Source organism: Agelaius tricolor, unplaced genomic scaffold, assembly GCF_023055355.1.
Source record: "Agelaius tricolor isolate 1412-34295 unplaced genomic scaffold, bAgeTri1.0.p SCAF_5, whole genome shotgun sequence".
NCBI classification, from domain to species: Eukaryota; Metazoa; Chordata; class Aves; order Passeriformes; family Icteridae; genus Agelaius; species Agelaius tricolor.
Genome location: NW_027269265.1, coordinates 46,653,453 through 46,666,883, shown reverse-complemented (window position 1 = coordinate 46,666,883; position 13,431 = coordinate 46,653,453). Strand labels below are relative to the sequence as shown.

The following is a 13,431-nucleotide window of genomic DNA, read 5'->3' as shown; positions in this document are numbered from 1 at the left end:
TCAGACTGCAAAAGGCCAAAACAGTCCCTCACACATCCTGCAATTCTCCTGAGGCATAAAGGCCACCTTTATCTCTGTATAGAAATATTTCTATGAAAAGGGGAAATGGAAATAAGAATGGTTTGCGAAGTCCATTGGTTCCTTTAAGGAAGCCATTGCTCCTCCCTTTTTGAATCATATGCCACACTTGTAACCTTTGGGTAAGCTTAGTGTTTGTCCAAAATGTGTAAGGATTACATTTTGATGAAGAGTTATCCTTTGGGATGCCAGTTTCCAACACAGAGAAAAATTCTCGTCCTCTGAGACCAAAAGTTTAGAAACAACATGTACACTAAAAACCTATACAAAAGTATGAACTTTTTTTGTGTTCATGGACCCACACAAGTCCACTTAAAGTCTGTAAATGTGGTGGCCTACCTGTTTTCCATTGTACCTCTGTTGACAGTTGGGAGTTACCCTTTCTGCTGTTCTTCAGCATCTGTCACTTGAACTGCTGGATTAGAATCATCCTCCAAAAACCCTGTTTTCAATCATGTTTTCCTCCTGTGTCCTCTGGGTAGTCTTAAAGAGTTTGTCTCTTACCAGAGGTCCTCAATATTTTGTCTATCAGACTGAATTTCCAAATTTTCCTACCACTGTTGTCACTCACTCAGCTGTGCTGCTGTCTCTAATGCTCAGAGTGGAACATTCTGGGCTTTCCTAGTGTTTTATATTCCAATCCTTCCCAAAGAAGTCTTAAGCAAAAACATCTTCTACCCTGGGCAGAACTTCTACTCATGGCAGAACTGAACCAGAAAATAGCAGTAGGATGAAATTTGAGTGGGGAAATCATTGGTACAGTCCAAGGCTGCATTGGGGATAGCCTCAAATGAATGGTACTGTACAAAAACATACATAGTGTGGAGCTGTAAATATCCCACCCTCTTTGCTTCTCTCTAAAGAGGAAAGAGAGAACAGCTCTGTCCCCACACAGAGAAGGTAAGTACTGCATCTTTAAGGTCTCAGCAGTGAGGTAGAGGAGAGGAACATATTGTCAGTGTTTATACCTTTCTTCTTTGTTGAATTTGGGATTGGCTTCAGAGATATCCAGGCTTTTACTGAACATTGTTTTACTATGGCAGGAACAAAGCGAGAAAACACAGTTACTAGTGTGGACATTTTTATAAAAGAGAGTCACCTGTAGCAATGCTGGACACCCAGTCCCCCAACCCATCCTCCCCTTTTTAAGCAATGCTCTGAAAAACCTTTCTTTTACTTTACAGTCATGGCTCAAGCCTACACAGTGCTCGAGTTCATTATCTTCCCCTGACTTCCGAGGTCTAAGATGACTTCCCCCATGCATACTTGTAAACCCTGCTCTCCTTTATTCAATTTAAAACCCAGGTACCATCTACTTTGTACCATCCACAGTGTCCAGGGAAAACAGAATACATCTGAAGCATTAATTGCAAAGCATTCATTACTCATGACTTTTCCAGAAGACCTCAACACTAAGCATGCTCTCAGAAAAGGTTAAAATCAGACCATAGAGCCTCTTAGAGGAACAGTAATCCATTTTGTATTCTAATTTGTAGGGTCCATTACCACTTAACTCTCAACTCTCTTCCCTATACTCAGTGTATAAATGCCCTTCTTTCTCATCTTGGGTCTGAATCCCTGCAGCTTAGAAGTGAAATTCCCTGTGCTTTGCTAAAAGGGCAGCTCTCTGCAATATATTTCACTTCACTGTTTCACAGAACACTGCTTCCTAATGTTAGCTGATCTCTCATGCAAGCTCTCCACTTCAAAAACTAGAAGAAAATGAATAGTTAATGAAGCCCATTTTAGAATGGTTTTTGGACTCTCACAGCAAAGCTGCTGAAAATTTCTGCCATATCCCTGCTGGATTCTTGCTCCCATGGAATTCTTCCTAGTCTGTGTGATTTTAGCACAAGGGACAAATTAGCTGATGTTAAACTAAGCTCAGAACCTACTTCTTTTCTTTTGACATTTCAATGAAATATCAGATAGTCTGAGAGGTGGGGATACCAGAACAGCAGAAGTAATTAAGATATAATTATGAACCCAGTTTAGTTGACAACTAGCAGGGAAACCCAAAAATTAACAAAACTTAGTCACCACTTTTAGAGGGGCTAGAATTTGTGCATACCAACTTTGCCATTCACAAGGATCCATTGGAGAACACCTGGAGAGGTTGGCACAAGCATTTCAAGGAGCCTGTAAGCTCCACAAGCAGCTTTTGTGTGAGTTTTCCTCGTCCATTATTCAAAACCAAGTCACTGAAGGATTATGTTTTTCACTTAATACTTTCTCAGTCTGGAGGCTGGAGGCTGCCAAGTTTTAAATTTCAGTGGAAAGATGTGCCCTAAACAAGCCAAGACCAGACACTTGTAAGGCCCCCACATGGTTACCAAAAGCACAGATCAAGATACAGACATGTAAACCCGAGGTTGTAACAGAAATCCTCTTTATGCAAGCAAATATCTGTTTACTACTGGGAAAGAGGAAAGTCAGACTAAATCACAAGACACTTGGGTGTGTTTTGCCCACTGGTCAGAAGTATATCTTTGCCAGCTCAAGGAAGAAGCAATGGCACTGTTTCTCCAGATGTTTACACAAGTCATCTGTGTTTAAACAGGAGACCTGATTCCATGGTCAATCTTCCTAGTATTGTAGGATAAAAGCACTGAATAATTGTCTCTTGAGATCAAAAAAAAGGTAATTCTTAAAAAAGCATTCCCCTTGGGGATCTAAACCCTACTGCTGTAAAACCAACTGTCAGTGGGTCATTTCATGGAATATAATATGCACCTAGCCATTAAAAATCCCCATTCTTGGTGGAAGGCACTTGTCACTTTGTTACTGAGTGTTCTGACAGATGGTGCCCCATCAGCAATGCATTCTCCCCAGACACTCCCCATGCAGTGGGGTTTGTTAGTGAAGCCAGTTCATGTTATAAACGACTGTGCTGCCAGCAGCACAAAATGTGCCATTGTCATCTCTGCATGTGCATGTGCATGGGATGAATTATGGAAGCTCACACGTGGAGTAAAATAACAACTTCCCTTTAACCCCTTCGAAAACAAGCACTACCATGCCCATCATCATCAATCATGGTGTTATTACACCCCTTTCTCCACCCTTAATCACACTTTTATGTCCATTCCTGACCTGTGGTATGCATTGCCCCATATCTCTTTTGTGCCTGCAGGTTTTGCTTCCTCCTTAAGCCAAAGCCCTTCTTTACTGATATGTAGCCTGGATATATCTCTGCTCTGAACTTATCCCAGACCTTTTGACTTCAACTGTTTCCTCATGTGCAGAACTGAGTGAGACATTTAAAAGCAAAAGAAATACTTTGGATAGCAAGACACAGCTTTGCCTCTTCAGGCTTCTGAACCCAAATTCAAAGTTCAGACATGAAAGAAAAGGTTTCAGCTCTCAGAAAATGCTGTGGTCAATTTAACACCTCATGATTGTTCCATTCAGTTGGACACTCCCTGTGAAGGAGCTTTGGGGTGGGGAGAAGTGATTTGCCTCTGCCTGGCTCTGGAGGCCCCATGTCCTATGCATCTCCCAGCAGCAGAGTAAACACTGCAGGTGGAACGAGGAGTCAGTGCTGTGCTCATCCTTACTCCTTTGAGGCCTGTTAGGAACACTGAGCACACCCTGTCCTGAACAATTCCTTCACCCACACCTCACACCAAATCACATGTTTGAGACAGGTTTCCAACCTACAATATGTCAAGAAGTCTTTATGGCAGTCTCAAGGTCACATATCCAGTCTGAAATAAGTCCTAGCAGATTCTGGAAGTCACCATTCTTTCTTCACTGCAGATAGAACTGTAACAATTGCCAGGAAAAGTTTCCAGCAATTCTAGGGGCCTCTGGTATATCTGTGAAATTATTTCATATTCTTCTCGCAGTTCTCAGTCAGCAAAGGGAGCTTCTGGTCACAGCAGGCTTTTTTTTTTTAACAGATCTTAAGATCTGAACAAATAAAAAGTTATGTAAAAACTGAAACAGAAGTTACAACATCATCATCATCATTCTTATATGGGAAGTGTTCTTTATACTGACTGATTAATGCAAGTGTGAAACCAAATGCATGTGCTTCCCTTAGGCTAGTCATAGGGACTGAGGAAGCAACTTCCATGGTTCACATAAGTGAATTTCCACAGTTCACTTACTCTCCCAGAACTTGCCTTGAGGAGACACCATTTTCTGCTGTTTCTTTGATAGAAAAGAGGACAATTATACATATTCCATCACTTTACAAGCATGTGGTGATTTACGTGCCATTTCAGATGCACTGTGGCTCTGACAGCACATTTTGGAGGCATCTACAAGATGCCTGGACAGGGCTTTTCAGATTCAAGTTGTTTTGATGACATGGAGCATGGTGTTCATTTAACTTCAGGCGCCCAAAAGCTAGGAACCTAATCCCAGATAGTCACCTAGATTCCTGTTGTAGGCTCTGGAGACAGAGAAGAGCAAGCAGAAAGTAATTTATCCTGTTTGACAGGACACATGTGTCTGAGACCTCCCAAAGCCCTCATGGGTTCCCATTGCCCAGTCAGTCTGTGTTGCAAGCTTAGACTGCATGCCCATACCCTCAACAATTAAAAAGAGGTGAGATGGGTCTTGCCCAGAGGACATGGTGGCTTCCTGAGGAATAGCTGCAAGCAAACAGAACCCTTAAGTCCCTGGCAGGACTTCTGCACAAGCATTGCTGGCTGCCAGATCACGTTGCAGATGTGACTGGAAGGTGTAATGAGTGCAGGAGCAAACAGGAAAGCCCCACAGCTCCTTTGTATGTGTAACACAAAGCGGGGGAGCAGCCCCAGGCAGGCAGGGCTCCTGGGTGAAGCACAGACCCACCTCTGTCCATGCTGTGCCATTTCAATGGCTCTGCGAGCAGGAACTGGGGATCCACCGTCTGTCACACTGAGAACCTCCATGGATTTCCTCTCCGGCCGCCGCTTCCCGTGCCTGTTCAGCATTGGGGAGTCCACGCGCTTCCTGGGGGGATCTGCCCGGAAACAAACCGCTGTCAGCTCAATTCTGCTGGGACTTACCTCACACAGGTGGGTTAAATCCTCTCTCCACAGTTTCACACCTCCCCCACAAAGACTGATCTCTTCATGATGGAGGTGAACATTTTTAGTTTCTCCCTTGTTCCAAATTTGCAAGCATTAAGATGTAACTTGCAATCCACCTGCAGAGAGAAGGAGCCCTGCCACTGCCCTGAAGGTATTGTGAGCACTGCAAAATAGAGGTACAACTACACCACAGCTTGCAGAAATTAGCTTACAAAGCTGGTAACAGTAATAACAGGATGATACAAGGTGACAGCATGGGCTGTAGCACAAGCTGCTAGGTAGAGCATGAGCCATCTAGGGATCCTGTGTATGTACCCAGGTTGCTAGAGCTTGCCTTCCATATCCCTGCCAGCCAGATTAAATGTGACACAGGGACAGGAGTACATTCAGAATTGCATTCTGCTCTGAAAGAATACCCTTTTTTTTTTGCATCTTTAAGATCAGATTTCAGGTTCTTCCTGCTGATTTATATTTTTCCTCCTTCAGAAGCATTACAAATTAAACATGCTTTTCTACTTGAGACAAATCTTTCCATGAGAGCCACACCATACAGCTTTTACTACTATAGTAAATGAAATGCTATACACATTTTATTGTGTAACAATTCTATGAGGTATCAAAGTGCTACTTTAGCTTTGCAGAGTGAAAACTGAGGTATAAGAGATATTTAAAGATATGTAAAAGACATATGAAGATATATAAGAGATATTTAAAGGCAATTCATTCCTAAAGATGTTGACAAACATTTACTGAGGTTCTGAGGAGTACTTAAACTGTTCTGAAAGGAGTCTTTAGATACCAAAATGCATTGCAGAAGGTGACTTGCCAAATCATCCACCTCTTCATGGTGAAGCAGGGAACCAAATACAGACCTGCTGAGACATTTTATAGCTAACACCGCACATGGCATCAAAACAGTATAAAGGAGAAAGGCAGAAAAAATACAGAAGGATTTTCTTTCCTTTGGTTGGGCTATTTCAGTTCCCTGCCTCTATTTATAGACACGTTTTTAATTTTAGTGGGGAGCGACCACTTGCAAAAGAAGGCATCCTTCACCCCTGCTGTTACAAAGGAGCTCACAGTGCCCAGTCCTTAAGGCTTCCTCTTCTGCCAGGATTCCTGTGCAAAACCAGAAATACCACACTTGACAATTCTACCTCTACTGCCTGCTCTTTATTATCCTGCCCTCCTCACACCCACCATGTACTCATTCCTTCTCTCTTTCTAACATCATGTTTTTTAGAACAAGATCTCTTTGAGGCAGAGCTTATCCTTGAAACAATGAGCATAAGCTAAGATGGTTCAATGCAAATGGATTAGTGATAACAACTGACCCCATTAGAGTATAACCCAAGTATTCTTTGTGTTAGCAGTAGTAATATTCCACTTAAAAATTAATTACATAAAAAAGTGCAGTTGTATCTCACTCCATTTCAAACTCTATCCAGCAATAAAAAGATAGTAGAAAAGGGTATAGGCAATGACCTCCAGATAAGAAAAAAAAGAGTGCATAAAGCTGACAGAAAAACAAAGGGAGATAAACCAAATAAAGCATTCATACTGTGTGACTTCAGCTGCATATGTGTAAGTGGTCAAAAGTAAGCTGGGACAAGGTTTGGATATTTCAAACTCCTGCTTCTTCAAGCAAGTTCAAAATATGAGAAAGAATTCATGCTACAGAACAACTGGTGGTTCAGGAGTGTATCTATACCATAGTAACACACATAACAAGGATGTTCAGAGTGTATATATAACACCAAATGGATACAAGTTTTGTAGCAGGATATCAGACATAAAAAAGGAAAGTAAAATAGAGCAGTTTAAAAGAAAGGAAGAAGGAAGATGAAGAAAGCATCAAGTGCCAAAAGAATGGTGATGAATAAGCTCAAACAAGAGAAGTTAAACAATAAAGAGAAAAAGCCAAGAAAAATATTTTATGAACAGATATTTTAAAAGTCAATTTGATCCACGAATGTTCAAAACAGGAATGGAAACTCAGCCAAGTGACATTTACAAAAGTGACATGCCATTTTCTTGAAAGCTGGACTTTAAAACACAGCAAAGAAGAAATTTGAAGAGGAATTAGCTAAAAACTTGAATGACAGTCTTTTGTACAGCCATCAGAAAGAGAATCCCTGAGAGAGGGACATTAGCCAGAGGGGCCATGAGGGAATCAACAAAAAATTGAGGAGGAAAAGGATATTGCTAACAAGCTAAATGATTCTTTTGTATCAGCCCTTGCTGCTTAAGATGCTGGAAGAAATTGATTTCTAATCTATATTTTAAGTTATCAAAGACAGACAATAAGCAAAAAAGAACAGGTGGTGCATCTATAAATTCAGGAACAAAAATTCACAAAATTTGGATGGAAAATACATCCAAAGCTTGCATTAATGTGGTTGAGCTTCTAATAAAGATATTTGATGCCTATTTAAAATTGGCTACAATCCTACAGTACACATGGCCAAGAGTAGCAAGTATTGTACATACTTTTTAGAAAGGTCTGATTAAGAAATGACAGGGCACCACCACTGTCAAGTCTAAAGATACTAAAGAATTACTCATATACACACCCATCCTGCCAAAATTACTTAAGTGGTGTCATACAAAAGCTGTAGAAGATTTTGCATAAGCCCAGGAACTACAAATAGGAAAATCTCCAGTATTTGCCTTTCTCTTCTTTAACTCTCTGGACATGGTGAAAAAAAAAATCAGGCCATAGCCCAGTGACAGTGACAGTACTGCGGATGCATTTTCCTTTTATTTCATATCAGAAAAGCAAAGCCATTCCTAAGGATTTTTACATACAAAGATAGAATCATATAGGTAATGCTCCAATTATAAATCTGCCTTCTCACAGAAGGTGGGAAATAAAGGTTCACCTTCTGGGTTTGGATGAGGCATCTCTATCTTCTGTATGTATTCTGGCTCAAACTTTGTTCTCTGGTTTATTAAGAAACTTCACCCTACAAAATCCTTTTTCTCATGGAGACATTAGACATTCATTCTTTTTACTGAGAAGTTTCTCATTCCCATGTTTTAAAGTAAAGAAAATGGAGCTGCATGTGAAAAATGTTGGAAGTGGCCCTTCCTTGGCTCTTGGAAGAAACTTCTACAGCTCTTTCAACTTATACAGCTGAAACAGACAAAGGGACACCAGAAGAAAGGGCAACCTGTAGCTGGCCATATTTTTACCTTTATCCATTCTTTCTGAGACTTAATATGCCAACAAAGATGTAAAAGCAAAATACTCTCAGATGCTTTTTTTTTTTTTGGCAAGAGCTCAGACAATACACAACTCTCATGAACATGGTTTCTTCAAGCTGCTATTATTAAACTGTTACTTGTTCTCTGCTTTTCTTTGTTTGTGCAAGGCCATTGCTAATGGCTAATGATGAGATATTCATCAGACACATGACTGCTCCTAATTAAACCTTGCCCCATGTTCTCAGATATACCGCTGGGAACAGAGGACATGGAAACCCCCTGTGGAAGAGGAAATACAAACACTCAAAGAATAATGCTCAAATGTGTGGGTGAGGCACATAGATACAGTCAGTGTTTCCCTGTTAGGAAACATTTTCACTCCCTGCACAAAAAAATACAAGAGTGGACCATAATATTTCAGTTCAAACCATGAAAATACTTTGGCATGTAGAAGAGGTATGCAATGCATTTAGGGCATAGCTACATATTCACTCACATGCTGGGTTTGAAGATTCTAGAGTCACCTTGTTTCTTTTCTTATGACAAAAGCATTTCTAAAACAAGATGATGCTGTCCTTACATGGCAGGATAATCTGTTTGAGTCAAAAGCTGATTAGCAGAGTGCTAGATGACAAACTGCACTGAACAAGGGGCTTTTGACCACAGGACCTGCGGCTGGCACAGCTACCCATCTTCATCAGGATCCCTGCTAACATGCTCTCTGTAGCTCCATCCAGGTAGGAGTTTAAAATTGCTGTGTTAACTAAGAACTTTCATCTCTTCTCCTGTAGAAGAGATTTCCCTGCAAAATTATAGGGCCTGGAGCCTGGAACTCGAATAGGTTAATAATTCAATGAAGCATTAACAAATGCTGTGCAATACAGCACTGCCCTGAAAGCTCGTGAGATTCCAGGCTTTCCAGTGAAAATAAAGGGCACTTTGCTTCTAGTCTTCAAAGTGCTCGAGTACAATACCTGAAAATCTCCACACTTCTATGCAAAATTCTGTTTCAGATAATTGCTAGAAGTGACTCATCCTTTATTAAACTTGTCTGCACATCAAGAGTCCCTTATATAGTTAGCTGCTTGGGGAGCAGTTTTCCTGTTGTCTGGATTAGTGGTGATCAGCAGCACCCTAAAAAACCAATTAATAAATAGGAATAAAGTGGTATCACAAGAGCTTTGTAAGGTATGTAATCTTATTGTGAATTAAGCTTTTAAAATCTTTCTAAGTCTAAAAATATGGGAGTTTGATTTATGTACTATAAAAAAGCTAAGTTATATGATGCATACTTTCAGCAGTGCATGTATTCACTTACAGAGAAGAGAATGTGCACATATATAACTGCAGAGGGATGCAGCTACACAGTTTCTTACTAACTGAAGTCCATGAGCAGCCTTTCTGCAACACCACACTGAGACTTGTAATTAGAAAATTCTGCCACTAGATTATATTGCTAAACCTCATCTGCCTGCATAGAGTCTGTGGGTTCACAGCTCATTTTTTAAGATCCCGTTCAAGACCTACTTGGATGTTTCTGCACTGTGAGACAGGCATGTCTTGAAAGATGAAGCCTTCTAGTTTAACCACAGAACAGACCTGCCTGGCCCAGGCTGAGGATTCTCACCAGTGCTGTGTACACCATTTCACTGGGAAGGTAACAGCGATGCTAGGGTTTGGGTTTAAATTAAAATAAAATCAGAATTTAAAAAAGAAAAAAGTGAAGAGGAACTAGTTCAGACAGGTTTATGGTGACTGAGGTCATATCTGCAGTACCTATTTCATTTCTAGGGGGAAGATCCTCATCTTCATGACTAGGATACCTCTCCTTCCGGTCAAGCAGAAGAAAATAAATCATTTTTTCTTGGTTTTCTCTGAAAAAAAGGAAGGAAAAAAACCCTTTACATTTGAAAAGAAAAAAAGGTCAACATGTACATAAAACTTTCTCATCAAATAAACAGTCACAGTGATTCTAAATGAGCTGGAAGTGGTCATGACATGTACATGACAGCTAGATACACAACCCATAAAGCTTTTCAGACCCTTGCTGTCTCCAACAAGCAGCTAGTGAGGAAAGGAATTAAGATTCCCATGTTCCACACACAGAACAGAGGCACAGACAGTCAAGGTAATGTGTCCCCAGGAAGTCCAAACCAAGAGTGGCAGCCATACAGGTCTCCTGAGCCTCTAAGTGTTCTTTCTACCACCTGTCCCTCTTAACACCTCAGGAGATACACCAGCTCTTAGGAATAGGTTTGAAATAAATAAAAATTTGGCAACAAAAGCATATCCAACACAAACATCAGCAATGAAACCTCCCCATGTGGACTGTGCAGCCCATGTTTTCATGAAGTGACCTGGCCTGGCAGCTAGGGAAGAAATAGCACATTGGCTCCATTGCTGGTCAGGCTGTGAGCTTCTGACCCATGGAGCAAGAAAGGCTCAGTGCTTGCTCCCATCACCTCACCAGCAAATGAACAGCCAGAGGGTGAGAAGTTCTTACCAGTCACTCAGAGAGAGAGACATCAGTTAAAGTGCTCTCTACCTCTCCCCAGGTTCACAAGCATCCCAGGCCCTGGACACCCAACTGATATGAAGACTGAGCAAGTGCTTACTCTTCCGACAACAAGTCCTGTAAGAGTTTATTTCGGTCACGGAAGCAGCCTAACGAGTGCATGCTATCTAACACGTCTGGATCAATATCCTCCAAGGAAGGCAGAGAACGAATCTGCACCTTTCGAGGGATTGGTTGCTCTGGTTCTGGCTCATTCTTACCCCCTCTGCAGAGGAAAGAAGATGAGAGAGAGAAAGGGGGAGGGAAAGGAGAGAAAAGAAACATGAGTCACAAATGAACCCATACTCTGAAACACAGCCTGCAGCAACAGATGGAAACAGCTTGCTAAATTCCCACTGAGAGACCAGAGCTTCCAACCAGACAGATATTATTCTCATAAGAAACTGTCACGAAGGCTAGGACTGACCAGCAGGTTGTGGATTTGGGTCTTTAATGAGAAATGTCTGTGTTCAGCCAGCGAGGCAATAGGAACTTCACTTACCAGTGCCCTTGTAATAGAAGCAGCTGTTCAGCATCCTAATGCCAAACATTTATAAAACACTACATGTTTTCAGAGATTTTGTCTCATCAGCTGGCCAGACCTCAGACTATCAGGCTGAAAAGTACAAGCTGAATGATTCCCTTTCAAAGAAGGAGCTCTGAACAAACCATCACTCTTTTTCACCAATTCTGATTATGACCGGCACTGCAGCAGTTTCTTTCGTTAACACTTCCAATGTGATTAAGAGACCTCATGCTCAGGCTCCCACTTGACACTTTAAAGGGCTTTGGGGGAAAACCATGCTGCTTAATTACACACCCAAACATGACAATCTCTGCTTCTCTTAAGACATGCAAATTTGAAAATTTTGGCTCAAGTGCGATGCCCGAGGTCAGTGGCAGACCTCAGAACACACCATTAGCAGTAGAACATATTACTCTTTCAAAAGTAGTTAACACAGGCTTTCTGCACAATTATCTCATCCCATTCACTAGGCTCAGGAAATATTGATTATTCATTGCAATTAAAGGCCATGACTGCAAGAAACAGGTCAAGGTGTCAGGGTATATCTAACTGACTAATGATATGTATTGCAGACATCCTGAATATCCTTTGATTTTATTTTGGAAGGCAGTGAACAATTAATGTAAACTTTATCCACTCAAAGAGGTGGGTTTGGTGGTGGTGTCTGTGTTTTGGTTGGAGAAATTGTCTACTCTGAACCTCTGCTATTCCTCAATAGCTGCTTCATGCAATGTTGAAGTTTCCCTGCTCTGTGAGTGAGGTCCTCCCTTTCCTTTATGTGGTGCAAATGTGTGACTGTTGTGTCCAAGCTCCCAGCATGGACAACAGCAATCATGAATATTTCAACTGTCACCATTTGCTGTTTACAGGGGCTGTGTTTGGACTAGAAGAAATCCTTCTTTTTGATGCTGGAAAAAATAAGGTGGCCACAACTTGTGAATTTGCTCACACAGTTTAAAATGTTCCTGACTCAATGTAAGCTATCCAAGTATCTACACAGAAAAAGGCGTTCCAATCCAAATGTCCTTAGTTTTTCTTGTGTAAGTTAGAAATCAGCTCTGGTAAGTTCATATGGTGTATGGCCTCTCTTTTTGGTACACTCAGCCAGTGTACCAAAAAGAGAGGCCATACACCTTAAAAAGAGCCAATGCAGATTATCTCCTCCAAGGTAAGAAAGCAATACTAAGTCAATGTATCCAGAATAGGACAGTCACATGCTGGGACAATCACAGGAGATTGCTGAGTGCTACTTGCAATTCATTTTTAAGCAAGTTGAAATGCAGTTGTGAGGCATCTGCTCTGTTTGTGGGAGATCACTTGCAAAAAGACTCCTCAGAACTGTTCATTTTATCTTCTTCTGAAGCAGTGAAAATGTGCTCAGCCCTACCTGGATGTCATGGAGTCAGACTCTGGTGTTCATTACATGGGTCATGACAACATGGGTCAGGATCCCACCTCTTTTACAAGGAGCACTAACACATACCCTTTCAGTTTTATTCAATTTAGGGGACTGTAAGTAAACACAGAGGTCATAAAATCTGCAGCTACTTGGGATTTGTTCTTGTGTGTTAAACCACTAAAACATAGCTTCTGATGGCTCCTTTGAGTCTTGCAGAAGTGAGACTCTGGAATGCCACCATCATCATGAATCTAAGGGCTAAACTCAAAAATCCTTGTTCAACTAAAGAAACATCTTATTCCTTCTAAGAGGTCACTACTGCTACCTCTTAGAATTAAGATCTAGCTCTCAGAAGGTAATAAGCAATGATTAGTTCATAACCTTGCACTATTAAATCCAGTGATGAGCTTGTCATTAAGATAAATTCTTGCAGGATAGACCTTTGAACAGCAGCTGAGTGTTTTTGCTTTTTAATGATCTACAGTTCACTTCTGAAAAGTATTGACTTAATTAATCATTCGTGTTACAAGCAGATGTCCTTAAGGTAATTAAAAGAGATTAAAAAGAATTATTGTCTTTGAAAATTTCCAGGAAACCTGGGTTTCCCACTAGCTGCCCTTGTCTGAATAGAAGCTACAATTTT

General features: G+C 41.0%; 1 protein-coding gene across 13 annotated transcripts in view; it reads right to left on the bottom strand.

Moving 5' to 3' along the window:
• The window catches only part of BRSK2 (BR serine/threonine kinase 2), a 304,213-nt gene that overhangs the window by 44,831 nt on the left and 245,951 nt on the right, over nt 1–13,431 (bottom strand). For 9 of the 13 annotated variants that reach the window (XM_071427715.1, XM_071427716.1, XM_071427719.1 and 6 more), the window contains exons 10-13: nt 10,925–11,089; nt 10,086–10,183; nt 4,882–5,032; nt 1,047–1,112 (exon numbers count right to left, since the gene is read on the bottom strand). In XM_071427715.1, the coding sequence (XP_071283816.1) occupies nt 1,047–1,112; nt 4,882–5,032; nt 10,086–10,183; nt 10,925–11,089 (480 nt within the window). The remainder of the gene's footprint in view (nt 1–1,046; nt 1,113–4,881; nt 5,033–10,085; nt 10,184–10,924; nt 11,090–13,431) is intronic. The other 4 variants (XM_071427718.1, XM_071427721.1, XM_071427724.1 and 1 more) reach the window with 1 other exon arrangement.